The sequence below is a fragment of the Rhea americana genome, unplaced genomic scaffold (genome assembly GCF_003343005.1).
Source record: "Rhea americana isolate MKP2758 unplaced genomic scaffold, rheAme1 scaffold_210, whole genome shotgun sequence".
NCBI classification, from domain to species: Eukaryota; Metazoa; Chordata; class Aves; order Rheiformes; family Rheidae; genus Rhea; species Rhea americana.
The window spans coordinates 1,524,708-1,550,223 of record NW_028186259.1 but is presented as its reverse complement, the minus strand read 5'-3'; the positions used below and the strand labels follow the sequence as shown (position 1 = coordinate 1,550,223).

Genomic DNA, 25,516 nt, shown 5'->3' with positions numbered 1-25,516 from the left:
TTTTTTTCCGCCTTTCTTTTCCTCTCGGCTTGCAGGAGGAGGCAGGGCAGAAGGGGAAGGCGGGATGCCTGCAGCTTCCCTCTCTGCTGCTCCCTCCTTACGTGGGGCCCGGCCCGGCTCGGCCCGGCCCGGCCCGGCCCGGCCCGGTGCGTCCGTCGGGGCTGGTGGCAGGGGGTGCGCGGCGGGCGGCGCGTGGGGTCCCCCACGGTCCCGGCGCGTGAGGTCTCCCCCCACCCTCCCCCCACACACACCCCGTTGTGCTCCCCCCGCCTGCCTGCCCTCCCTCCCCTTGGAGCTCCGTGCCACGTCTCCAAGCAAATCGAGACTGGAAAGGGGTGGCCGGGGGGCCTGGCTGTGAGCAGGAAAAGCTCTTTTTTTTTTTTTCCTTTTTTTTTTTTCTCCAGCAAATCGTAGCAGGAGGAAATCCACTTCCTTAATACCCTCACAATCGCAACCTCTCCCCCTTGTCTCTTTTTTTTTTTCCCTTCTTTCCTTTCCTTTCTTTTTCTTTTTTTTTGGTTGCAAATGCATTGCATGAGCAAGGCGCTTGCAGCGCGCCGAAACCCTTTGTGTGCGAGCGCGTGCGTTTATTTAAGGGACYGGGAGGGGGTTTCTAAATGAAAGCCCGAAGGGCCAGCTGGCTGGAGCTGCGTATTCCAAAACAGCATGCAAATGCTGCAAAGTCAGGCTGCAAGTTTCGTAGTCGTATTTGGTGTGTGTGTGGGGGGGAATAAAATAAATCAGGTAGGTTGCATCTGTATTAGGGATTTTCTCTGCATCGCTCCAGCAGCTGTTATTGCTGGAGAAGGGGAGTGCTGGTCCAGGTACGGCCGCTGCGTGGCTGTGAATCCCCTCCCCGTGGTAGCACCGGGCTCTTTGCCGGGAGGGATCCAGGGTTTTGGTGGATGTGACGTTCAGAGGCCAGCGTGGAAATGCTTTTTCCTCTTTACTGTGGCTGGAAGTGGYGAAACTCCCGCAGGAGCTGAGTCAAAGCTTTGGAAGCTGCTGGGATTCAGGGCCCCCTGCCGCCCTCCGTCAGCATCTAGCCCCGTTCCCGCCCGTGGCGCAGGGTTTGCACGTGCCTTTGGACCACCCTCGCGGCCCTTTCTGTGTTGCCCTTTCTCCTTCTGCCGCTTCCCCTGGAGAGGAAGGYGTGCTCCGCTCTTCCTCAGCCCTCCGCGTGTTTGCAAAGCCTCTGCGGTGAGTTTTGGCGGCAGCTCCGACGTCGCTGCYGTTGACGCCTTGCCGGAGCGTCCTCGCTTGCCCGCGTCCTCCCAGCAGCTCTCGCTCCGACCCGCCGCTCGGATGCCGCCTCCCCGGCCGCGTTTCCCCCTTCGGCTCGCTGCCGCCGGGGCATCGGTGGAAACGGCGCAGCCGGCTTCACAATAGGCCATTTCCTGCGGCGGAGGATTTCTTGGGGACGCTTTCCGTGCGACGGGTGGATGGGATTTAACCTTTTCAGTGGCTGTTGGCCGCTTTCGGGTGGGATTTTGCACTTCCCGAGCTTGCAGCGAGCTGCCGCRCAGCATGTGCGTGGAAAGCCAGCGCTTGCTTGTTCCACCAGCAGTCCAAAACCAGCAAGAAAAACACCTATTTTTTCCTCTTTTACCTGCAAACCAGTTCGAACGACCACGTATAGAAACGCAAAACAGGTCCTCTCCATCCTCGCTCTCCAGACAGCACTGCGGTCGCTTTGCATCTCTCTCTCCCCCCCCCCCATTCTGTTTTTCTGAAAAATGAAACCAAGACTAGATAGGCTTGGCTGACCCTGCAGCTGGCCGGCTCYCTAATACCTGTGCTGCAGCACCAATGAATCCTGTGCACGTTATCAGATTGGCTGCCCTCTGCACGGATTGCCTTTTGGCCTTGCTTTTTTTTTCCCTGCAATTTCTATATTCGATGGGCCCAATTCTACATATATATATATACACCACATATATATTATTATATATGGTATATATTTGATTTTAACCCGTTCTGCTGCAAAAAGGCTCAAGACTGACCGTAAACCCGCCCCGTTTGCAGGATTTAGATGCCGGTCTTTCTGCCGCTGCCCGTGTTGCAAGTTGGGGCAAGTCTGTAGCTAAAACCCGGCCGCGTGGATGGGACGGCATCGCACCGGACAGCGGGGAGCATAGGAATGACTTTTCCGCCCGGACGGGCAACGTGTTTGCCGTGCTTTTCCCCTCACCCCCGCCGTTTCCAGCGGTCGTGGGTCCGTCGCTGCCCCGGCGGTGACTCACGCTCTCCCAAACGCCGGGTTGTGACACCGCTGCCGAGTGAGCTGCTATTTCCAGGCTTCCTGCTAAATATACTTTCCCCTCCCAGATCCCCTCTAATGCGCAGCTCGGAGAGCTTTTGCCAAAATTAAGAATTAAGCCCTTGCCGGTGCTAATGAGCAATAATAAAGCACGTCTCTGCTCGCCTCCTCCTTGCCGGCTGAGGAACCGAAGCATGCAGGGGATTTAAAGGGTGAACAGTTTTGGGAAGAGGGAGATTTTTTTTTTTTTAAAAAAGCAGAATTTAAGTCTCCTTTTGAAAAGGGAATAAGGAGTGGTGCGTGTGCAGTGACGACGATCATACCGTGCTGAGAGATGTGTGTGTTTGTGCGAGTCGAGGTGCTGCAGCTCCTTTGCAGAGGGTTTTTGTTAAAGCCTGCTGTTTACCTTCGCAGGCTCTGGTCCAAAGTTTGGTCTCCAGTTTGCACATAGGGCTTGTGTCAATCCACGCCGCGGATCAACAAGCTTTTCTTTCGGTAAACGCTCCGGCTGGCGGCGAAGAAAACCGCTTTGCAAGAAAAATCTTCCAAAGCGCGCTTATCTTTTTAATTATTTCGAGTTGTTTTGCAAGCCCTGGAAATGTTTTCCCAGCTTAAACAGGCTGCAGGGCCTCCCCCAGCCTCCCCAGCGAGAAGTCTGGAGCCGCTTCCTTCCTTTGAAGCGGTTATAACCCAAACAGGGCACCGGGGTTGCCACGGTGGTTGCACGGCTGCAAGGCGGCAACCCCGGGGTCCTGGCCGCAGTCACGTGGAGTTTGGCGAACGAGGCGAAAGCAGCACAAATCCCACCCGGCTGAGACTTTGGGGAGTCGTCGGGGTTGCTCAAAGCGGGAAGCGGTTTTCAGAGGGAGGAATGGGACCTGGGAAGGATGCTCTGAACTTGCTCCTCAGAACAGGAGGGCTTGAATCCCGGGGTGTGTTTTGATACGGACCCGAAGCCTGGATGTGCATGCTGGATGTGCCTGCTTGCAGGCTTTTACTGATAGCCTCTTGCATGTCTGAAAAGCAAAATTATTATTATTTTTTTCATTGGAATCATGGAGTGTTTTAGGGCAAGGGAAAAAAAAAACATCTGCTAAAAGGAGGTGAGCTTTGCTGTTTTGCATTGGRCAGCCGACTCCAGGCTAACAGTGGTGTGAGCTTTTCTAATCRTTGCATTACTGGGGAACAGATGGGTTAATATGCTGTGACCGTTTGGCCTTAAATATTTATATTAAAGCCTGTTCGATCCTGGCCTTTGAGGTGATGCCCTGACGTGGCATTTGTCGTCGTTGCTCTGTTTAACAGCAGCAGCCCAGGAGGAGACCAAGCCCCGTCCTAGCTGCAGCAAGCATTGCAAAAAAAGAGAAAAAAAAAAGGAAAAAAGAAAATAAAAACTTGCTTTCAGAGGTCTCCATCGGGGTAGCGAGCAATTCTGGGCGAACGCAGGCCCGTCGGTCGCCCACGCTGCCCGTTGCCCCCGCCTGGCCGGTCTGCCGGCCRGCCCCCGCTCCGAGCACTGCAAACAGCAGCTGGTGCCAGCGGGCTTGGCGAGCCGCCCGCGGCGCTGCCGGGAGCAAGGTGAAGGCATCTGGGAGACGAAGCATCCGCTCTGTTTGCTCGGCCGTGCGAGGGAGGCGGAAAGCGCTTGCTGAAGAGGGACGAGGCACTCTGGCTCTGGTTCTTTTTTATTCATTTAAATTATTATTATTGTTTTGGTTTGAAGTGTTCCCAGGTGTTGGTTGCCCATTTGCACTTTGGAGAACCCTTGGATTTACTGCAGCAGCCAAAGGACGGGGTTTTCTAGGAGCTGGGATTTTCAGAGCCCCAAAGTACGCTGCGAGCACTGTCCTGGGGTGTTCTCCCAGGAAGCAGCATCCCGTGCTGGCTGAAGGCCTGGAGTTGCTCAGCTTTTAACTTCAGGCCACCTTCTAGCAGAGAGACTTTAATGATCCACCTATGGGACCTGACAGAGACCACTGGAGACCCAGTCGTACCTGAAGATGCTATTCCATCTTTGTGGCTGTAGAGATCACCCAAGGCAACTGCTTCCCTGATTTGGCTCATTCAGCACATCCCTAATGTCAGGTGGGATAAGGCTGGGATGAAGACTATCTTCTTCATCTCGTCTGGCAGTGATGGATTGCATGGATACATTCTCAGGGCAAAACGGGGAGCAATTGGGGAATATGCTACCTTTTCCATATGGTCCCTGTTCAGCTCATCCTGTGCAGACAAATCCTTACCCACTCTTTGAATGCCTGCAGCCAGATCTTCATGATGTCCTGTAGCATTTGGGCTTCTGGCTGCACTGAAAAAAAGCTTGACCATAAGAAGAAAAAGCAAAGAAAGAAACAGGCTGGGGACGGGGGCCTCAAAGTATAACAAAAAATACCTGGAGATTATTTGCCCATGGCATTTTCTCTGCTGGTTGGTGGCTCTAGCTCTACTTGCCCATCTTATGTGATTGAAATGCGTCTGGCTCTTTCTCTTCCATTTCAGGATCTTGTTTCCAAATAAGCAAACAGAAAGTAGCTTCTTACTGCATGTTCCAGTTCTTGTGCACTAAATAATCCTGAAGTTGCTCTTCCTGTTACAAACTTCCACTTGCGCTGGCCTGTGTGTGAGACGCTGGACATTAGCTCTAAAGCTTTGCCAGCACCAATACTTGTTGGTCCTTTCCCAGCCAAGTAAACCGCATTTCTGCCTTTCAGCAGGAAGTCTGAGGCAGGGTTGCTGGAGGTTGGGAAGCCAAACATCTATTTAAGCATCCAGCATGTTCCGGTCTCTATACATTATGCAGGAYTGTGTAGAGCAACGTATACGCTGTGGCTGCGGGTGCTTCTAGCTGACATCATGGAGGGATGTGGCAAAGGTGGCAGCTGCGCCCTAGGATTTTGGAGCCTGATGCTCAGTTCCTGGAGCTTGACGCGTGGCCTCGATTAAATCATGTATCCCCCTGAACCTGCTGGCAAGACGGTGAGGTGTGCTAGGAGTTGCAGGAGGACACTGGTCCCTCTGYAGATGTGAAGGACTGCGCTGCTTGCTGGATTTTGGCCATGTTGGAGCTGATACAATTAGGGTCAAATAAACACAACTTGCTTCCTGCCTGTGGGATGCCTCCATCCAGCTGCCTGCAGCCCGCGGAAAGTGGGACACAGCYCGCAGCAGCTGGTAACATCCGTTCCTGAGCAGTGTTTGTCACCATCAGGGATGCCGGGGTGTCACCAGTGCCCTGCCAGTGTGAGCTGTCACCTGGCTTAACTTCTTCATGCTGCTCTGTCCCATGTGCTTTGCTCTTGCTCTCCTGCAGTGCTGTGAAACTGCGGCTGGATGTGCCTCCAAAAGGAGATGTCCTTGTCCAGATGTCTTTGTGACAGCAAGGAAGTGGAGGAGGGTCTGGCAAAGGATGTGCAGCGAACACAGGACCCTGGTGGCCTCGTGGGTCGGGGAGTCTTGGAGGATGCGGATGAGGAAGCTTATTTCTTGTTTCTGCAATTCCAGCRAAGAAGGCGCCAAGGAAAATTTCACAGTCCTTGTCTTAATGGCCTCTTCGAACCCCCCTTGTATCCCATTTTCATCTCCTTTGCCCAGGCATAAAAATGACTAGACTTGAATTTCAGAGCATGGTGTTAAAGGAAAGGACCAGGGACATCCTTAGCGACCTGAATATTGTGGGCTTTAGTATCAGTCTGTGAGGATGCCTCTCTAATTCCAGGCTGGTAGATTAAAATAAATGTAAAATGTTTTACATCGGTTTTTGAAAACAAGCAAGACAGTCTAACTCTCTAATGAAAGGTGGAGGGGTGAATGGTTGCAGCAACAGGCCCCTATGCAGCTCTTCTCTCTGCCCCTTTGGGTTGTCGTGGCTCTTTACAGACAGCAGCAAACAGAGAGAGATGTGGTCTTCCAACCCACGGAAAAGCAAAGGCAGGTTTATAGGTGGGACAAAGCATTACTTGTTCCTTGAGGAATGTCTGCTGAGGAAACCTTCCTGCTGGCCTTCATGAAAGCCACCAGATCTGCCCYCTTCCAGGCCACCCAGAAAAGAAGATTATCGGAGTACTTGCAAACTGTACCAGGGCTGAGCACTGTGCAGAAGCTGTTTCTTCCTCTCTGAAAAGAGTGTGCCTGGTCCTGAAGCTCAGAYCTTTGCTCAGAAATGGCCAGACCCTAAAACTTGCCGTAAAGCTTCTATATTTGAAGAGAAGTTGGTGTTGTGCATTGGGAAATGCAACTASTCTGGCTACGCACATGGGAGTCTTTCTGCAGTCCTGTCCCAGTCATGCTTGCTACTGCGGCGTGGAGGATTCATGTCTTGCATGCCAGATGTGGCACGTTGTACAAGTAGAAGAATGTGCCAGAAGGGGTTGAATCTTTTCTGGAGTTACAAGTTCAACGGGAATCAACGGTTGTTTGCATCTCGTGCTTGGAAGAAGCTGCAAAGATAACCCCCCTTCCAAATTTTTCTGAATGAAGAAGCAATGGACCAGCCTGGAAAGAGGCAGCCGGGCGCCAGCGATGCAGACGTGGTGCACTGCCCCGCTCTGTTTGCAGCGGGAGCCTTGCCGTTTGGGTGAGCTCAGTGGACAGAGAAGCTAGCCGAACCGAATGCCAGCTGGACGGAGCTGGCCCGGATGGGCAGAGCAAAGCACGGCGAGGAGCTGGTGTGTAGCCGGTGGCTGAAGGAAAAGCTGCCTGATCGGTGGTCTGGAAGGGCTCTTGGATCAATGCAGGAGCTTCTCTGGATGCGTGAAGAGATGCAAAGCCTTGGGTGCCTGCTGCTGTCAGCTGCTATGGGACACAGCATCCCGTCCCTACAGCAACCCAGGTACTGTGAGTTTCTTGCATTTATTTCATGCTCTGCACCAGCCTGTGATGGGATTTGGAAGTAAATCCAAAGACCTGGCTGTCACATGTCGCTCCAGGATGAGGTAACTTTGCTTCTGTGGCCAGTGAGCTTTGCAAGAGCCAGAGCGGTCTTCTGCAGCCAGTTTGAGGCCGTGCAATACGTCTTCTTCCATCGCCATCCCAAACTCTGCCCATAGTGTCCCTCTCCCTGGGCAAAGTGCCTCTCACATCTCTGTAAATGGAGCACAAACACGTGGGATTTCTTTTCTAAGGRGAGCAGTGTCGGAAAATCCCATCTCCCCCCGTCGTGGAGAGAGGACTCCGGTCGCTTCCCGCGCTCCGGGCGGGCGGCGGGAGGGGAGCCGAGCGCGTGAGCCGCAGCGGAGCGGAGCGGCGGGGCGGCTGCCCGGCGCGAGCCTCTTGCTCAATCCTTGCGGGGGCGGGAGGGGAGCACTTGGCAAAGCCCGCGGGAGCTGTGCTCGGGGACGTTCGGTCGTCCTACCAGCACCACCACCACCACCACCACCCGCCACGCCGCTGGCTGCAGCCCACAAGAGGTGAAGCAATATTTCCAGTTGGGTTTTTAATAGCCTGCTGCAGCTTTCAAATGGTTTTGGCTGGTCTGCGTGAAAGGCGGCGTTATCTGCAGCTGCGCTCGGAGGCTTTTTTGGAGTCGTTGCATCTGCAGCCTGGTGCTCGTCAGCGTGACGGGATGGCCTGTTGGGAAGGGGAGGAGTGGGATATTGTGGCGGCCCGTTGTCGTGCTCCTTGGAGACACCAACACTTCCTATTTTTGTGCCTCGGATTTCAAAACAACTCATCACGCTTCTTGTATAGCCAGAACGAGTGCTGGCTCCCAGAGCTGCTGTCTTCAGTGCAGAGTGCTCCCTGCAAGCAGAAAGTTCCTCCGTTCGCCCGTGGGAGGCCGGGTGAAGACACCCGCCCTTTGGAGAGGGGAACTGAGATAAGCACAGTTTGGGGAAGTCGCTTAATCAGTGACGGAGCATAGCTAACGAGCCTGACTCTGGGGCAGTGCTTTTACCAGTGGGCTATTGGGGTTTTTTTATATATATATATATATATATATATATATATATATATGTATTTTTTTTTTTGCATAAACATTATAATGCAAGCAGCATTTATTATTTGAATCTTCTGCAAAGAAGTGTTTTGCTGTCTCTGTGCAGCAGCAGTATTTTGGGTGTGTGTTGGGAGGTAGCATGTCCTGAGCTTTGTAAAACTACGAGCGGCTTTCTTTTGCTTCCCATGAAACTATGCTGGCCACCAACTCCCTTCGCATCTTCGTTCTCCTCCTASGAGCGTTACTTGCGGTCATCTCTTTCCCTTTGCAAATAGGCACTGAGCGCTGGGACTGGCCACCAAGTTGACCCATGGYGTTGGTCAGCAGCTGGTGATGGCCTCCTCCTGGGAGGAAACCCATTCCTGACCCAGAATCTGGTGATGGGTTTAGTCCACCAGCGGGAGGTCTCTGCTCCTTCTTTCTGGCCACCACCACAGACCAAACCGGGTGGTCAGAGGAGGCTTTAACTCACGGGTCTATCAGGCCAGCTTGCCTCCAGGGGAAAAAACTCCTTTGCAAAGCTGATTAATTGGAGGATTGACTAACGAGCTGAGTTCCCCCATAACTTCTCAGAGCTCGGCCGAGTTGCACAGTGTGGGCCACCGAGGCAGCCCCGTCCTGGGACGCTCAGCTCTGTCCTGCCGTTGCGAGGCCTCCTGCTTCGGAGCTGGGGGTGGATTCATTCCAAGGCTGGACCTTTTAATTGAAGGCAATAAATTAAGAACGAGAAGCACAGCCTTGGCTCTGCAGGCGGCCCARTGTCTCATTCTTGGCCTTTCTGCCAACCCGTGAAGCTGCACATGCCGCTGGGACGTGGTGCATTGACAGTGACAGGCCCTTGGAGCTGTCTTGCCCTCCTGCTCGGAGCCAGGAGCTGCTGCCTGGCTCTCTGCTTCCCTCTCTGAGCAAGCTGCTGCTTTCCCCCTTCTTTTATAGTTGCCAATAGCTAGGAAAAGGTTAAACGCCTTTGCCACAGCTGCTTTTCCCCKGTGCCCCGTGAGTGCCGGTCCTGTTTCCGAAGGGGAGCTGATGGGAATAAGTGATTTATTTTAATTAGTGCCAYGTATAATGCTCCGGGGCTTGGCGACCCTCGTGTCTTTGCAGCCGACCGAGAGATCGGGCTGGGTGAGGGCGTGCAGGTACCGCCGYGCGTGGACCGTCGGGGCCCGTTCTGCACGGCGGGATAGGGTGTCCCCGGGGCGAGCGGCTCATGTGCGAGAGCAGCCTGAAGGTGGATGCTTGTCCTCAAGGAGCAGAGAGCTTCCCCGGTCAGGCTTGCCGGTGGCTTTTACGGCTCGGTGGCCGTGATGCTTTCCTGATCTGCCCATCTTTCTCCTTCCTCCCCCAAATCCCATGGTTTTCGCATGGGAGAGCTGCTTTCTCACTGCTATCCCTGTTGGGAAATCTCCTCCCTCGTAATCATTTTGGTTAAATGCAACTTCGGGGCTTSTGCAAGTGGAGCCGAAGCCCGAGCACCCCCCCTTCTCCCCTGCATTGCTTCCCCTGGAAGTTTTGCCTTTTTCCAGCGCGGCTGGAGAAGGCCTGTCTCTGGTTTTCCCACGCCGCGGCTGCTCGCCTCCTCCGCCCCTCGGTGCGCGGCCRCCTTGCGCCGCTCTTTCTGCTGCCATGATTAGCAGGGGTGCTAATTGCAGCCGAGGGCTTAAGGAAGCGTCTGTTGGGGGCGGAGGCCGAGGGTTCGCGCGGGGAGCGGTGGGCGCTGCCCGTGGGACCAGCCTTGGCTGAGCCCGCACGGTGCTGGCTGGGATCGGTGACAAAACCGACTTTCTGATCCCTTGCTTCACGCTCCCTTGCAAGGGGTAATTTTTGAGCAGCTCAGCATTTAAGAAGATGATCGGAAATAAAAGCTCACTGCTTTTAATAATAGAGGGCAACAGGTTCTGCAGTGTGGGGCGAGTTTTGGCAGGGCTCGGCGCCGCGCGGGAGGGCGGCGGGGCAGCTCGGTGCAAATGAGTGGAAGGAGCTTAAAACTCATTAGCTTTTATTTTCTCTGTGTGTGTSTCTCTCTGACAGGTTACAGCCAAGACTGCCTTCCTGTTTATCTTACCTCAGTATAACGTTAGCGTGCCTACAGCAGGTAAGAGATGCTGCCACTGCGGACATGTCTGGGGGGAAAAAACGAACCGTGATTTGCCGTGACCCTCACTGCGGGCTGGTCCGGGCCATGGCTGTTYGCTACCGGGGGGAGCAAGTGGGATTTAGCCCTTTGCTAAAAGCCAGGGACTGCACAGGTAATTCCTGTCTCTCTTGATTTATTGGCCAAGCCAAGCACTTGGGGCAGAGAGCCTGGGTTGGCATCAGAGGAGACGCAGCGGCAGGAAGCTGCAGTTAATTAGAAGTATTTCAATAATCGTCCAAGGGAAGAGCAGGATTGTTGGCATTAATGGGGAAAAAAACCCACCGTTTATCTAAGGATAGAGAGAGAGGCATATGGAAGATAAAAGATCTGCCCCTTAAAATTTTTGAATGTTATGGCTGGAGAAATTGTCCAGCTTCCAGATTAAATTGTGGTCTGGGCTCCCATATAGCACAGTCGAGACAGCTTCCGCTGCTGCATCCTTCTCTTAAGTCGTTTATTCTTCCCTGCCCCCAGAAACCGGGGGGCCCACGTAATTCTCGCTAGTGAAAGAAGAGCAGCACCATGGCGGGGAGCAGGTAGTGAAGTATATAGGGAAAAAAGTAGCTCAGGACATAGCAGGGGAAACCAGCTGGGCCAGTGGCTTGGTGCAGCGAGCTTACTTGGAGGAAGGTTTATTGCTAAACTGATTTTTTCTAAGGCTGTTTCACACCCCTCGCAATAAAGATGCCGTTGCCTGTCAGCTGGCAGAGTCTCCCTTGTGGCTCGAGCACTGCTCCTGCTAGAACAGCTTGCGAAGTGCTCTGGAGAGCTAACTGGCTTCTCGGGCCCGGATAACGCACAGCTCTCACCTGGTGTCATAAAACCTATTTGATCTGTATTTGAGCACCTAAAATCTTAAAAATCTGGGTGGAAACTGCCRTTACTCCAAGCCACGGCCCCCAGGCGTGGCTGTGGCAGACGTGTTACCCAAGGGCTTGCACAACCTCGTTTTCCCACCCCTCCTGTGCGTGCCATCACCCAGGAAGCTTTTCCTGGCATCTCCTCRTGTAGTAACGTCTCAGCTGCGAGAGGTCAGGGCTGGGAATAGTTGCCTAAACACAGACATCTGGGGCATTTTGGTTGCTGGAGGGGGTCTCTCGTCTGGCCTCTGCCTGCATGTCCGGARGGTGGGGAGCTCCTGTGAGTCTTATTTCACAGCTCTGAGCTGCTATCTTGGATCTCTGTGGTTACAGCAACTTTCAGGAGCAAATGAGAGATACTGGATGTTGTACAACAACAGCCGGTTGGCATGTCCTGGAAGTCATGGGATAGCTTCCATGTCCCTGCTCCAGAGGAGAGCTCTGCCTGGGAAACGTTTGGGTCAGAGTGACTTGGTCCATCTATTTGGTGTCTTTGCAGACGGGGAGCTGGTCCATTATCACTATGGGCTGAAAGATCTGGTCACCATCCTCTTCTACATCTTCATAGCAATCATCCTGCACGCAGTGGTGCAGGAGTACGCCCTGGACGTGAGTGTCATTTGATGTCTAAATAGCAAGCCTACGGGGAGGGCTTGGGACACGTGGTACCGCTGCAGTTGAAYGCAGCTCCAGTGAGATCTAGGGGTGGTCAGGGTAGAAACATGGGAGCTCTAATCTCTGGGTGCTGCGTGGGAAGGAGAAGAGGAGGGAGAGCTGTCGASCCAGTGGCTTATATTCTTCTTTTTTTCCTTTTTTTTTCCCCACTGCTTCCTCCCAGAAAATCAACAGGCGTCTCCATTTGTCCAAGGTCAAACACAGCAAGTTCAACGAGTCGGGGCAACTGGTTGCGTTCCATCTCACCTCCGTGATGTGGTGCTTGTACGTCGTGGTGACGGTAAGGTGCAGCGTTTGAGGTCGGGTTTGGCTTCCCTCCTGCACTGGTGAATTTGATTCCTTTTCTGTGGCTAAGGCCAGCGAGTCMCAAACCGCCGCTTTCGGACAGGGGCTCTGGGACTTTCTGCTGCTGCTGCTGTCAGCTGTAGGGAATCAGGAAAGCAAAGCTGATGGGGAGAGAGCAGGGCACGATATGTTACCTGGAGCCTCGGAGTTCCTCCTTACGTTATCATTGCCCACGACGGACACGGCTCAGAAATGGGGGGAGATGCAGGCTGCAGGTGTCCCCCTCCCACGTGCTTTGGTGCTCCCTCTGCCCCTTATTTTTCCTCCGACGCGAAGAGGTGAGCTTAGTCAGAGGATGGTCAGTGCAAGCCCAGGCAGTTTGCGTGGATGTGGAAGGTGGTTAGTTTGAGGCCGCGTCCGCGCTTTTAGCTTTCGTTGGGCTTCGGACACATTGGAGGACTTGCCCCAGGCCCTGGGGCAGGGTTTGGAGGAGGATATCAGGGGCTGGGGATCACTGGGATGGCGAAAGCTGAGATGGCAGCAGTCCTCCCMGGAGGAAGCTGCAGAGGGCCCTGGACCCTGTCCCCCCTCCTCGGCAGCCTCTTCCCTCCCCTCCTCGCTCCCCATCCTGAGCAAGAAAAGCTCAGCCGGGCAGGTCGTCTGATCCACTGGCTCCGGGACCATGCGGTCGACAAAGCCGCTCCGTGAAGGAGGGAGCGGGGCTCCGTGTTTGGTACCCACGATGCTGCTCACAGCCCCCCGGGAGAAGCAGGGCAGCGGAAAAGACTTGCGATGCCGAGAGGCGTCTGGAAATGCCAACCGCTGACTTCGCCGRGCGCCGGCAGCGCGGCGCGGGGGGCTCCGGAGACGCAAAAGGCATTTGCCGGAGCACGTGAGCGGGAGGAAGCTTTTGCAGCTCCTTGGGGATTACGGCGACCTGGCGGCGTGGACTGCGGCCGGGCAGCGCAGAAGCGTCGCCCCGAGGTCGTGCCGCTGGCTTTCCGCACGCTCCTTTTCTATGCGACGAGCTTCGCGCCGAGCCCGTGAGCAGGGAGGCTTTTCGCCCTCGCGACGCAGCCGGCTGCCCGTGCCCCAAAACTGCTCGGTGCTGGTGAGAAACTGGCAATTTGCTTTTCCCCAGCCAGGCCCTTTTTAGCCCATCACGCATATCCACAGCGAGCTAAGCGGTCTCTGCTGTGCTGTTGCATCCTCCTGAGCTTTCCCTGCTTTGGTGCCTGCTTTTTCCACGTTGCCTGTTGCAGCTGGATGAGGCAGCAAGGAAAGAGGGGCTCCACGGCCCGCATGAAAAATACCTGTTCCGCAGGCATGGATATGAGTCCATGGGGAGAATGCCACTCTCTGCTCTGGGAAAGCCTCTCCAGGATGCAACGAGTTAAACGGGCTTGGGACTCSTTTCCCAAAACATTCCCCTCTGGGCAGAGGGGATGCTGAGCAAGGAGGTTGCTTGATTTTCAGTTTTCAAGCGGAGCGGGTTCTTTTTTCCAGGCGCTGAGCGAGCGAGACCCTTTTCCCGCTCTGCGCAATGAAGAAGTAAATGGGCCGTGAAATACCRTTGGAGCCGGACCCCGAAAGCCGTGCCGGGCCCTGTTGTCTCTGCTTACTGCTTTGGGACCCGCTTGCTTTCTCAATCTGTTGTTTGCCTCCTTATTTGCATTCAGTGCAGTTGGGGTTTTAGGATGTGCTTTGCAAGGATGTGGGGAGAACATACTTGTGGTCCCTCGCTTGGCAAGGGGGAGAAGWCCTTGGGTTGCACTGGGGATGATTCTGCCCAAAACAGCATGGAGAAAAAAAGCTGGAGTTGAAATATTTCTTTTGGGGGGCTTTTTCAATCTGAAGGGGAGGGGAAAAGCACCAGGAAAAGCACGCAGGGCTGCGGCCGTGCCAAGGAGCCCTGAGGGCCTCGCTGCCGCCGCCTGAAAGAGCCTTCATTGCTCTCCGGCCCCGCTGCCTTGTCCCCCCGCCAGCCCCCTGCCCTGGCCCCGGCTCGGCATCCGCTGTGGTTTTTGCAGAGAAAACAAGATGAATGAGGGTGAAATGGTGCTTATTTTTGCTTTTGGCATCTGGTCGTTGGGGTTGACCTATCAGTTATGGGGGGAGCTCCCCCAAAAGGTTGATACGGGATGGCTGATCCTTAACCGGTTGTAATTTCAGAGGTGGCTCTGCAGTCCACCACCTTGCTGGCTTTTTCAGCCCCTTCATCTCTGTTTTTTCTGGCTCTGGGAATCAGAGCAAACCAGCCTTTTTTTTTTTTTTTTTTCCTCTCACCCAGTGGGAAGGGCTTTCAGCCTTGTTTGCTTTCCCCGTGTTTCCAGGAACTCTGAGATCCGTGTAAAAATGTGTAGCATTGACGCAGCACGTTCTCCTGAACGCCCCAYGTGTGCCCCGGACTTTGCAGAGCAGGTCGCTCTTTGAAGCATTCAGACCTCCCTCGGGCTGTTCTGGGTCACGCTGCAAAGAGGGCAGAAAGGGTGACAAATGGGTCCTGTGCAGATTAGTTTTCAGCACAACCGTCACTCTGCAATGCCCAGCCTGGGATTGGGACCCCACATTGTCCCGGTGCCCCGGTAAACGTGGAATGAGAAGGCAGCTCCGTCTTATAACTTACCCTGCAAGCATAGGGCTGTAAGGGAATGTAAGCAGGGAGAGAATTAAGTTATGCAATGCGTATTTAGTTATTTTTATAAAGGTTTTCCAGTCCCCTTTTTCTTCATAAGCACTCTGTTTTGCCTAGCTGGTGCTCAGGTTGGAAATGCCCGTGTGGAAGAAGCCTCCTAGACCACGCGCACRGTTTCTTGTACCTGTGCTGCCAGCATCTTGCCCCCGCACTTAGAGAGCTTGTATGGCCCAAACCCTGAAGCATCCTTTCCTGAGCTCGGAGGCCTTCATGCAACCAGGAAGGCAACSTTCAAGCCCCAAACCTGGCGGCCTAATGAAATTTGAGCGGGCTGCTAGAGATCTGTGAACGCAGCTGAGCTTCGGTGGTCTCAGCTTTGGCTTGCCCAACGGGGCACAGTTTTTAATGCTCGTAGATCGTGGTAGTTCTGAAAGGACTCGGGCCTCTTCCCCGGGCTCCTCGATGTGACGCTGCGTTAGCCCACCCYAAAACTTTGCAGTGCTTGTTTCTTTTGCTGAAGGTTTGCATCTCTTCTCTTTCAGGAAGGATACGTATCAAACCCCCGGAGTCTGTGGGAAAACTACCCTCATGTTTATCTTCCGTAAGCACTTGCGAGGGCATTTTGTTCTTTGGCTGACCGCTTCCTTCCTCTTTACGGTTTTCCCTGTGGCTGGGAGCAGGATGCTGACAATGCAGCACCCGTGGCATGCAGCCTCCAGCTCCCTCCTGCCAGGACGCCGCAGTGAGATCCTGCTTTTTAACCAGCTCAAGGTGGATGGTGGCAAACTTATTTGCAGTCCTGGAGAGGGTATTCCTGGAGGCAGGTTTGTCTCGGGGGACCTCCAGCCTCCGTGACTCATCCCTGCTGCTTACTCCCTGCATCACCTGGGGCAAGCCACTTAATTGCTCTTTGTTTTTCGTAGTAGAAACAAAAAAGCAGGGAGTATAATCCTCCTTTCTTAGCATTTTGCAAGAGTAAGCATTAGGTTTGCCACGGGCATGGAGACCACAGCATGAGCAGCTGGATGAAATCTGGGCATGACTAGCTCAGTTAAACATGTAATTTCTGCCCAGTAATGATGCCTCCTATATCCAGTGGCTTTCAGGAGGCCAGGAGATTACCTGTGGCGGAGCTGACCGCAGAGTACCAAGGCAGAAGCCTTCCTGGGGCCCTGAGGTTGAAGGGGACCCGCGATCTCTTGATGCCCTAGGCTCTCTCATGYGGCTTGTCCATGCTTTTCAGGTTCCAGGTGAAGTTTTTCTACCTGTGCCAGCTGGCGTACTGGCTGCATGCRTTGCCGGAGCTCTACTTCCAGAAGGTCCGCAAGGTGAGAGCCAGGCRGGTGCTGAAAACGTCACCCAAAGCAGCTGCGGTGGTTTTAGGCGGAGAGCTGAGGGGATGGTGGACCATGGGGACCACGACTGGAGACATCTTTTTGAGCRTGGATCTGGACGCTGCTGTCTCTCAGCTGCCCGCAGTGTGCTTGATGCCATTTAGCCCACCAAATTGGGGAAAAGCAAGCTTTGGGGTTTGTGGGGGAAAGAGGCATGAGGGGTTTAACACAGTGCCTTTCTGCCCTGCCAGGAGGAGATCCCTCGCCAGCTGCAGTACATTGTTCTCTACCTGGTGCACATAGCCGGCGCTTACCTCCTCAAGTGAGTTGGCTGCCTTGGCCTCCCTTCCTGCACCGTGGCTGGGACCATGGACCACCTCACGGTTCTGCATCAGGTGCTGAGCCGGTCCTTTCACAGGACTGGGCTCAGCATGGGTCACCCTAAAAGCTTCGTCCAGTGGGAGTAAAATAGGATAAGGAGATTCTTTACAAACCAGATTGTAGTTAACTTGGAGAACTCCCTGCTGCAGGATGTTCAAGTTGAACCGTTTTCACAAACTAGCTGATTTTGAAGTACTTCAGCCAGCTTATGTGAGTGCATAAGTCGCCTCTGTTCACAGTGCACGGCAAAGCAAATGTTAATCTGGGGACCCTTAAACAGAGGCTGAAGACTGCATTTTCCCTGGGGTCAGGGGAAGCTTTCTTTCCTGGGGTGCATTTCCAGCACAGCATATGCAGACAAGCTCTTAGGTTTCTTCTGGTATATATAGAGCAGCATTGCCAGGGGCTTGAGTTTTGCATTGGACTGCTTTCTTCCAGCCTCTGCTGCTGGTTTGGGCCACTTCATCACTTTGATGTTTTAGGAGATTTTCCTCCTCCTTGTGATCCTACAGCCCCTGCTGCAAAGTGGTCTGGGTTTTGGTTGGYACTTGCTGCAATTAAGGAATTGCAAGATAGATGATATAACAGGAATATGAAGGACCGAGGATGACCAGCCCAATAATTCTTGTTTCTTCTATCCCTCTTTCTAGCTTAACACGCTTGGGGCTGATCCTCCTGCTGTTGCAATATTTAGCTGAATTCTTCTTCCACATGGCTCGTCTTGTCTACTTCGCAGATGAGAACAACGAGAAGCTGTAAGCAGGAGAGCTGATCATGGCTTTTCTTCCTCTTATGCAGCTGATGCCTAGGAGAGCTACTTGCACCCTGAAGAGCCCAAGGAGGCTCACTCTCAACTTTCAACTCAATGTTGGTGGGCAGAGACCTGGTGGGCAGAGACCTGGGAGGGAAGCGCAGGACCTATGGAGGGTTTCAGTTTCTGACAAGAGCTGGTTTAGGGGTAGGGTAAGATAGGGGGAGTCAAAAGGAGGAAGGAGACTTGTTGAGCTGCGCTGTGCTTAGCGTTGCTTTGTGTTGCTCTGCTCACATCAAAGGTTAGTAGATAGACAGGGTGGCTCTGTTTGTCCTGCTGTAGTGTGTGTATGTGTTTGTGTGCGTGCTCAAGCACCACTGTGGGCAAAGATGTCATGAAACACGGCCTTAAAAATGTGGTGCTGAGTAGAAACTTGATGCTTGGCAGCTAATACTCCCCTCTTACCTCCACTGAAGTATTAGGAGATGAACGCTGATGATGTGAACCTGTGCTGAGAATGAYGTTTGGTCATGTCCTGGTAAAGGTTTTTTATCACCTGGTGGCCCTCTCAGTCACTATCTGCCATATCTGCCAGGATATCTGCCATTCAGCTGGCTGCACCTCATGATGCTGATGCTGGTCCTACCAACACCTCTGCTTGTCTTCCCACAGATTTAATGTCTGGGCTGTTGTGTTCGTGGTCACTAGGCTCTTCACCCTCACCCTTTACATTCTGGTCATCGGCTTTGGGCTGCCTCGGGTAGAGAACCAGGCTCTTGACCCTGAGAGAGGGAACTTCTTCAGCTTCCTCTTCAACAATATCCTCTTCAGGTAAGGAGCTGTCATGTCTCCTGCCATATCTGGGGGTGTAGGGGACTGCCTTTGTATCATGTGCTTCCGTGTATGCTCATGTGATCGGGGAGAAACTGAGGCAGAACTGAGCTGTGAAAACCTCTCACTTAAGTTCCTTGGTGGTTTTTCTCCCGTAGTTGTTTTTGCTGAGTTTGGAAACCCCAACAGGGATCTGAAACTTCCTTGGGCTGCCTCTAAGGAAGGTCTTAGCAATCTGGGATGGCTGCCTCTAAGGAAGGTCGTAGTAATCTGGGATGGCAGGAAGGGAGCAAGGAGGGCTGAAGGCTACTGAACCATTGTAGTGGAAAAAGACCAACAAACAAATACTTTGAGTAAAGTAACCTTGTAAAGGATGAGTGGAAGCAGGTATCTTAGAGAAAGACTTGCAGGCACTTCCTTTTTGTATCCTTAACTGTGCTTACATGGATGCAGTCAGTGTAAAGAAATTTTCCATTCTTGGAAATATTTTGCTGCCTAATAGCATGGGAGCCTGGGGATAGGGTGAGTTCTCCAAGGCTTGCAGTCCATCCATCAAGACTGGGAGCCTTTCTTAGCCAAGCAGTAGCTGTGGGTTCATTTCAAAAGTCTTCRGGGCAGGTGCTCTGGCTCCATTCAGTCATTCCCAAGCTTTCTGTAGCCAAGGACTGGTACCAAGCTTGAAAGTTTGGGGCCTTTTCCTAGCTCCCTTCCAACCATATCCGGCTTCTAGCTGATTATACTGTAAAGGCAATACGTTTCTACAGAGCAGCCTGGGGCCATTTAGTCCTTTCCAGCCCTAAAAAGTCCTGTATCTGAGAGCTTCATGGTGGAGAGGGAAAGGGGAACAGCTATCCTGAGCTCAGAGCATAGCAGAAAGCAAAGATGTTGGTTGGCTGGATGGAGGTTCTATTTTCTACTGGCACCGAGGCATGGACCAGCTATATTACTGCACTGGTTTCATTCACCGGGTCCTCCTCTGTATTGTGTGGGGGTGTCTGAAACRGGAAAGAAGGACAGTTTTATTTTGAACTGGGAGGCAGGGTTTTGCTGGARCTGGAGAGGGCTCTTTCTCGGACAGTTGGTGCCTGCCTCTGGCACCCTGGTGGCTGTCCAGGTGGCTTGTACCGGTTGGGGGCCTTGGACACTGACCCCACTGGGTTTTGGGAGCAGGCCTCTTGCTTCTCAGTGGCTGGGTTCGTGGTGGCCTCGTTCCTCTGTTCTCAGCCTACCTCTTCTCCGCCCCTGCCAGAATGAGTGTGCTGCTGTTGGTGTGCCTCTTCCAGGCCTCGGTGATGTGGCGCTTCATCCACTTCCAGCTACGGCGCTGGAGGGAGTACTGGAACGAGCAGAGCACCAGGAAGCGAGCCGCCGTAGCTGCCACCAGTGCCAAGCAGCAAGCCAAGCCTCTCAAGAGGGACTCGGGTGAGTGCCGCGGCTGAGTGGCTGGCCCAGGGCTGATGAGGAACGGGGGAGTACCATGTCAGGCATGAGGTGTCAGCCCTGCGGCATGGTGTCCCTGCTGTCACCTCTGCCTCTGTGGAGGCAACACTCGAGGAATGATGCCTCCTGCTGCTCCTTGCTGAGCCTGGGAGATCCCTAGCAGGGTTAYGTCCTGAGGGCTGCAGCTCCAACTCAGTTATGTTTCTCTCCATGTTTATGGACTAACCTTAATAAAGCTAAGGCCATGTAGGTTTTGGCTTTTTGCTCCAAGCCTAGGCAAAGTTTTGGCTTATCAGGGTGATGGGGGACAAATTGTTGTCCTTCCGCCCTCTGCCCCATCCCCAGGTTACCATGAAAATGGAGTGGTGAAAGCTGAGAACGGGACCTCACCGCGAACGAAGAAGCTGAAATCACCGTAGAAGCAAAGGCTTGTCTATTAGGGAGGAAGACGAGATACCAGGACTAAGAACCAGCCCCTTCTCTCTGTCCTCACAAGCAYCATCCTGAATGGCTTGGAAACCTGTCATCTTCACAAGGTGTCTCTCGCTCTCCTCCCTTTCTTGCTTTCTTAAAACATTTGCAATAAAACCAAAAAGGTCCCTTTCTCCTACTCCCTTTCCTTCATAGGAGTGTGTTCCAAACCTCCTGGTTTTGTCTTCCTCTGTTTCATTGTAAGTCGGTGTGCAATTCTTTTTTCTATCTTAGTGTTTGTTTTTTTGGTTATTTGTTATTTTTACAAATGCATCATAGATGATTCCAAACAATCCTTTTGTTCTCTTCTACAGCGTGTTCTTCCTCTCCCTTTGTACTACTTCCCTGAACCCTAGTTCAGGGACACGGCAGCTTGAAGGCAGTGCATGTCTGTGATGAGAATAGATGCCTGGAGAAAARTGGTGGGGCTCTGTGCTCAATCATGGCTGTGACCATTAGGCTCAGAGGAGTTTTTGGGTGAGGGTTGCATCTCTGGGGACACACCTGTTGAGCACTTGACAAGTGCTACAGGATGGTGAGGCTGCAAATATGTACCAGGGTCCAGGGGAAGAGTCTTGTCTCATAGAGGACTTCTGGTAAATGGGGTTCCTCCGACCTCTGGTTTTGAGCTAATGTCAAAGAGCTGTGCAGCACAGAAGGGAGAAAATTTCCCTCCTCATACAGGATTCTCGTCTTAGCCCTTGCTTGCCTTAGCTATTCTGGTACAGCTGGTCCATCTTCTTGGCTGCAGGAGGTGAGCTGTCTGTATAGCTGTCCTGGACCTCYCAGTACTGAGAGATGGGCTTTATGCTTTGCAACTTTTAATGTGGGAGCAGTTGCATCCTCAGGTCCAGGATGCGTGAAGTCTTGAGTCCTGCCTGCCCCACATTATGAGCACRTTTGTTGACTGGCCTGGGTCCCATCAGACCAGGCCCTTCGCCTACTTGAGTGTGATTCACAAACTTGGTGTTCTCATGGCTCTTAACCATACCCAGATGAGCAAACTGGTTGCTGTGAAGGGTTTTGCATTAATGGGACTGTGCTCTTCATGCARTCACCTTAGCCTTCCTCATCTCTACCATACCGGTCCAGCTGTGCAATCTGCAGCCATCATCTTTGTTTCCAAAGGATACAGAGCTTGTATCCACCCAAGGTGCTATCAAATGCAGGGTTCTTCCAAAACCTAGCCCCTTCATCCCTTTCTGAGCTGTGAATGAGATGATAGGGAAGGGAATGGAAGTGAAGGGCTGCAAAAAGTAGCTTGTTTATTAGGAAAGGCCTGACCTGTGACACATAGCTGTTGGCAGGTGGAGTTGCCCCAAATCTACCTCAGAGGCCATTTATTCCTGCAGACCACTTTTCCCTCTTGCTCCTGCCTGTTGCCGTCTGTACATGCTGGCAGGAGATTCATGGGAACCAGCTCGGTCCCCTGCTACCCCTTTGCTGGGGAGTAGCATCTCCTGCCCAACATTTCATGCATCAGTGCCAGCTTACTGAGCAGTGGGCCTCTTCTTGGTGCCATGCATCGGTCCAGGTTTGGCAGATGTACAATAGACAGGCACCTCTCATCTGGGGGAGTTTCTGCAGCTAGGCTTCGCTGTTGGTGCCTCTTGTGCAGCAAAGCCAGCTGTAGCTTTCGTTCTGCTTCACTATGGCAGGAGCAGGTGACTGACGTGCGCTCTTGGCTGGCTGAGAAGAGGGTACTGCTGATTGCACAGGGTCAAGGAGAGCAAGGGCACTCTTTGGTATGCAAGTAGGGATTAAAGTCTGCCTTTCTTGTGCGTGATCTCTTAGTGTACTCCTTGCTCAGCCCTTTGTGCAATTGAACTCTGCAGCTCTCTTTGTGATTCTTGCATGTGAGACTGCAGCGGTGTCATCCTTCAGATTATTCATGGTTTGAGAAATGGGTGACAGTTGATTTTCTGCCACTCTTAGAGATGAGGATTTTTTTTTCTTCTATAGGTGTTTTTGCTCTCTCTCTTCCCCTCTCCTTGTTAAGCCTCAGCTAGTGCTGGGCATGAGATGGAGAAAATGTGCAAGAACTTGACACAAATTCCACTTGTTCCTCCATCTTGGACAAATTCCACTTGTTCCTCCATCCCTGTGACTCTGAATGTCAAACGAGTTGTCAGCAAGAATTGAGGCGAGGGGTTCCCTTGTTTTCAGGGAAAGTGAGGAAAGAAACTTTGGAGCAGAGCCCCTGGTGGTAGCTTACAATTGCTCCTCTTAGTCGTTGCCAGACAGATAATCGATCTTTTGGCTTGACTGGAGATTGCAACGGTGCCTAAAGTGCAACACGATAGGAGAGGAAAAGAGTTTTATGTTAGGGAGGACACAGAAAAGGCCTAATGTGAAAGGCCTTTCCTTTCTGCTGCCTGCCAACCTTCCCCAGCCATACGCTGCCACCTGCCCTCCAAAGAGTGACTGCTGGCTGGCGCCTCTTCGTAGTTTTAGCTGGTCCTTTCTACAAAGCAGGTGCCTTGCACCAGCTGAGCTATTGACTCTGTGTTAACAGATGACACATACAATCCCCMAAAACTGGCTGCTGAATAATTCCTCCTCCTGCCTGCTTTGCTTCRGGCAGCTTTTCCACTTGCACAATCCTGCATCTTCATAAAGTAGCTAATGATGCTTTGTATCCCAAGTGCCTTATGTTGCCATGTAGTCTCTTGTATTCTTGATCTGTGTACTATATGAATAGCTATACGCCTTCCCCTTTTACAACATATGTATGACATATGCTATGTTTTTGTGTTTATGGATAGAGCTACCAGAAAAAGGGACAGTTTGTTTTGGAAGCGTCTCCATGTTTTCTTTCTTTATTTCGTATGATGGGGAGGGGGGGAGGAAGAGAGAAGTTGCCCTCCTCTGTCATTAAGGCCTTTGAAATCCCCTTCCTTCTGCTGTTATGCTCAACTGCAGTATGACCCCCCAGGGTTTTTGTGCTGAGCCTTTGCTGTAATGCACTGTCAACTGTCATTCCAGAGGTTTGCAGTCTGCTGTCAATCAGAGTGGCTACTACAAGCTGCTTCTGTGTTTGTCTAAATAGGAACACCATCCCCCTGGCTGCAAGCTTGCAATAGCTGGTTCTACATTCATGGCTTTTCTCAGCAGACCAAGCCTTCTCTCCAGCCCAAAGAGCTTTTTCTTTTCCCCAAATGCAGTATTTTCTCTGCAGGTCCTTAGTGGTGAGTCTTTCCTTGACCATACAAAGATGCTGAGAGCCTGCTTTTCTTGAGTGGATGCTCTTCTCATGCCCCATCCTGTCAATCCTTCATCTTCTGTTGAAAAAAAGAAAAAAAAAAGGAGCTCTTGTCCACTACAGTGTGGAAAGTGTTAGAGAATATGCAAAACTGCAAGTCCCTACTTTCTGTGTAACACTATTGGTTGCTCCAGTCCCTTCTTATGGGCTTATGACTGCTTCTGCAGTCTATATCCATTATCCAGCTTGAGAAGGCCAGGAAACAAGTAGTTTGTGATTTCTTTGGTGTGAAGTATAGTGTTTTCCTGCCTCTAGCCTAGAAAAGCTTTGATGTATCAGTTCTCCCTTCCTGTCATAGTAGAGAATGGGCTTGGGAAGAGAAGGGGGTGGAGGAAGAATAGATGTAGCATTTCACATGTATTTTCCAAATGATTCTTAAATAACGGGGCATTACAGTTGCTTCTTTTTTTTTAGGTTTCTTTTTTCTCATTCATCTTGTGTGGGGTTAGTAAAGAAGAAGATGAATTCCAGTTCCCCTGTATGTCCCTCTACACTTATCTCATCATTTAAAAATGTATTTTTGGTAAGCTTCTCTGTTGGTGTAGAGGTGGGGAGAAAGACTACTCAGGATGCCTCCCYCCTGCAAGTTAGTCTGGAAGCCTGTAGATACGCTGGTTCATTGYAGTGCATAGGGGTTTACAGCAGCATCCGACTCTTGCCTTAGGTGAAGTTTTGGTGGAATCTGTTTGACTTGCATCAACAACAGATGGAGATTATAGTGGTCTGACTACCRTCTTTCTGTAAACTTCATGAGTGTGTAATAGTTGGTTTGTTTGGCAGGCTTTATATGAAACTGTGAAGTATGTTTCTGAGTCTCTAGGATATGGGTTTGTTTTTTGGATTTTTTTTTTCATGGCAGTGGGGAAGAATGGATGTTGTAAAAGCTAGGTAGAGGCACGTAGCTTTCCTTTGGACACGTTGAAGTCCATGGACCAAACTTCAGCAAAGGAACTCAAGGAAAAATCTGTTCTTCCCTATTTATGCTTTAGTGCAAACTTCTTAATTTTGGAGGGGGTGGGGGGAAAGTAACAGTTTCAAATGTTTTATCCCATTTGTTTCACTTTTCCTGTCACTTAAGTTTTTATATGGATTTTTTGATGTTTGTTGTTAAATGACTTTTGTGATAAACTCAACAAAAGTATTTTCTGAAAAAAAAATAAAAGGCATAGATTCTTCCACTGCTGCTGTTCACTGATGCTTCATCACTCTGCTGAGCTGTGTATGTGTTTAATAAACAGGCTGGGATGGGTTTTATATATTTCTCTCCTGCCATGCCAGACTAGTCTGTTTCCTTTGGTACAGCATGTTTTATCCTCATATTCCCTGCATATGGGGTTCATCTCCTCAAACTTGCCATGTCTACAGCATGGACAGCTGCTTCTGAATTAGTTACCTCTGGCTCACTTGATACCTTAGGGTGGAGGATAAGGCATCTGCAGGGTATAATTTATCTGATGTAGATTAGGTATGTAATTTATGGTGAGATAAAKTGCATGTTTTCTACAGCTGGCCCTGAGCATGCTTCATGATTTGGTTGAGTATTAGGTTACAGTTCATAGCAGGTATAGAAAACAAATTCTGATCTTCTATTCTATGGCCCACAGCTCCAATAATCTCATCTATAAGTCCTTGGCATCTCTGGAAAAACTGATTAGAGTGGCTTTTAGAAGTTAGGCTTCACCAGCTGCTGGCTGGAAAGCACCTGACACGCACACAAGCCATGTTCTGAAATCTGAGGTTGACCAGAGATCACTTTAGTGGTTCCCAGTTGGAGTGAACAGCAGCACAAATGGGCCTGGAAGGAAAGAGTGGTGACCTTTTGGAACAAGAGAAGGCAGGAGGGAGCTGTCATGTGGAGACCCACAGCTGTTTAAGGGGAAGCAGGAATCCACAGCAYGAAAGGTGAAGCTGATTGAAATAAGTATTTTGTTCCAAGGGGCTTTGTCCTCTAACTTGTGTGAGATAGCTGCTGTCGTTCATAGACGCTCAATGGCAATACCTGGCAGAAGTCAGGTGGGAAGAGAAGGTTCCTGCCATGTTTACCTTCATGGAGAAGAGTAATATCTGACTCTTTAATGAAGTGAAAGTGTCCTAACTTTATTGCCAAGCTGCCTGCTAGCTTTTTCCCCTCACTGGACCTATCTGGTGAGATGACAAGCTGCATGAAATGGGCTTAGATGGTAACTCTGTCCGAAAACCTAAAACCTTTTTCCCAATATTTTGTTAAAAATGCAAAGCTGCTGTTAGCAGATTTTTCTACAG

At 51.7% G+C, this 25,516-nt stretch overlaps 1 protein-coding gene across 1 annotated transcript; it reads left to right on the top strand.

Annotated features, from left to right (window-relative positions):
* Positions 1-6,230: 6,230 nt before the first annotated feature.
* TRAM2 (translocation associated membrane protein 2) lies at positions 6,231-24,432 on the top strand. The gene is made up of 11 exons (XM_085304836.1): positions 6,231-6,332; positions 10,224-10,287; positions 11,689-11,798; positions 12,028-12,144; positions 15,327-15,385; positions 16,028-16,112; positions 16,370-16,440; positions 17,150-17,254; positions 17,923-18,081; positions 19,331-19,503; positions 19,867-24,432. The coding sequence occupies exons 1-11, from the start codon at positions 6,231-6,233 to the stop codon at positions 19,938-19,940; spliced, it is 1,119 nt and encodes a 372-aa protein (XP_085160962.1). The 3' UTR covers positions 19,941-24,432.
* The last annotated feature ends 1,084 nt before the right edge of the window (positions 24,433-25,516 follow it).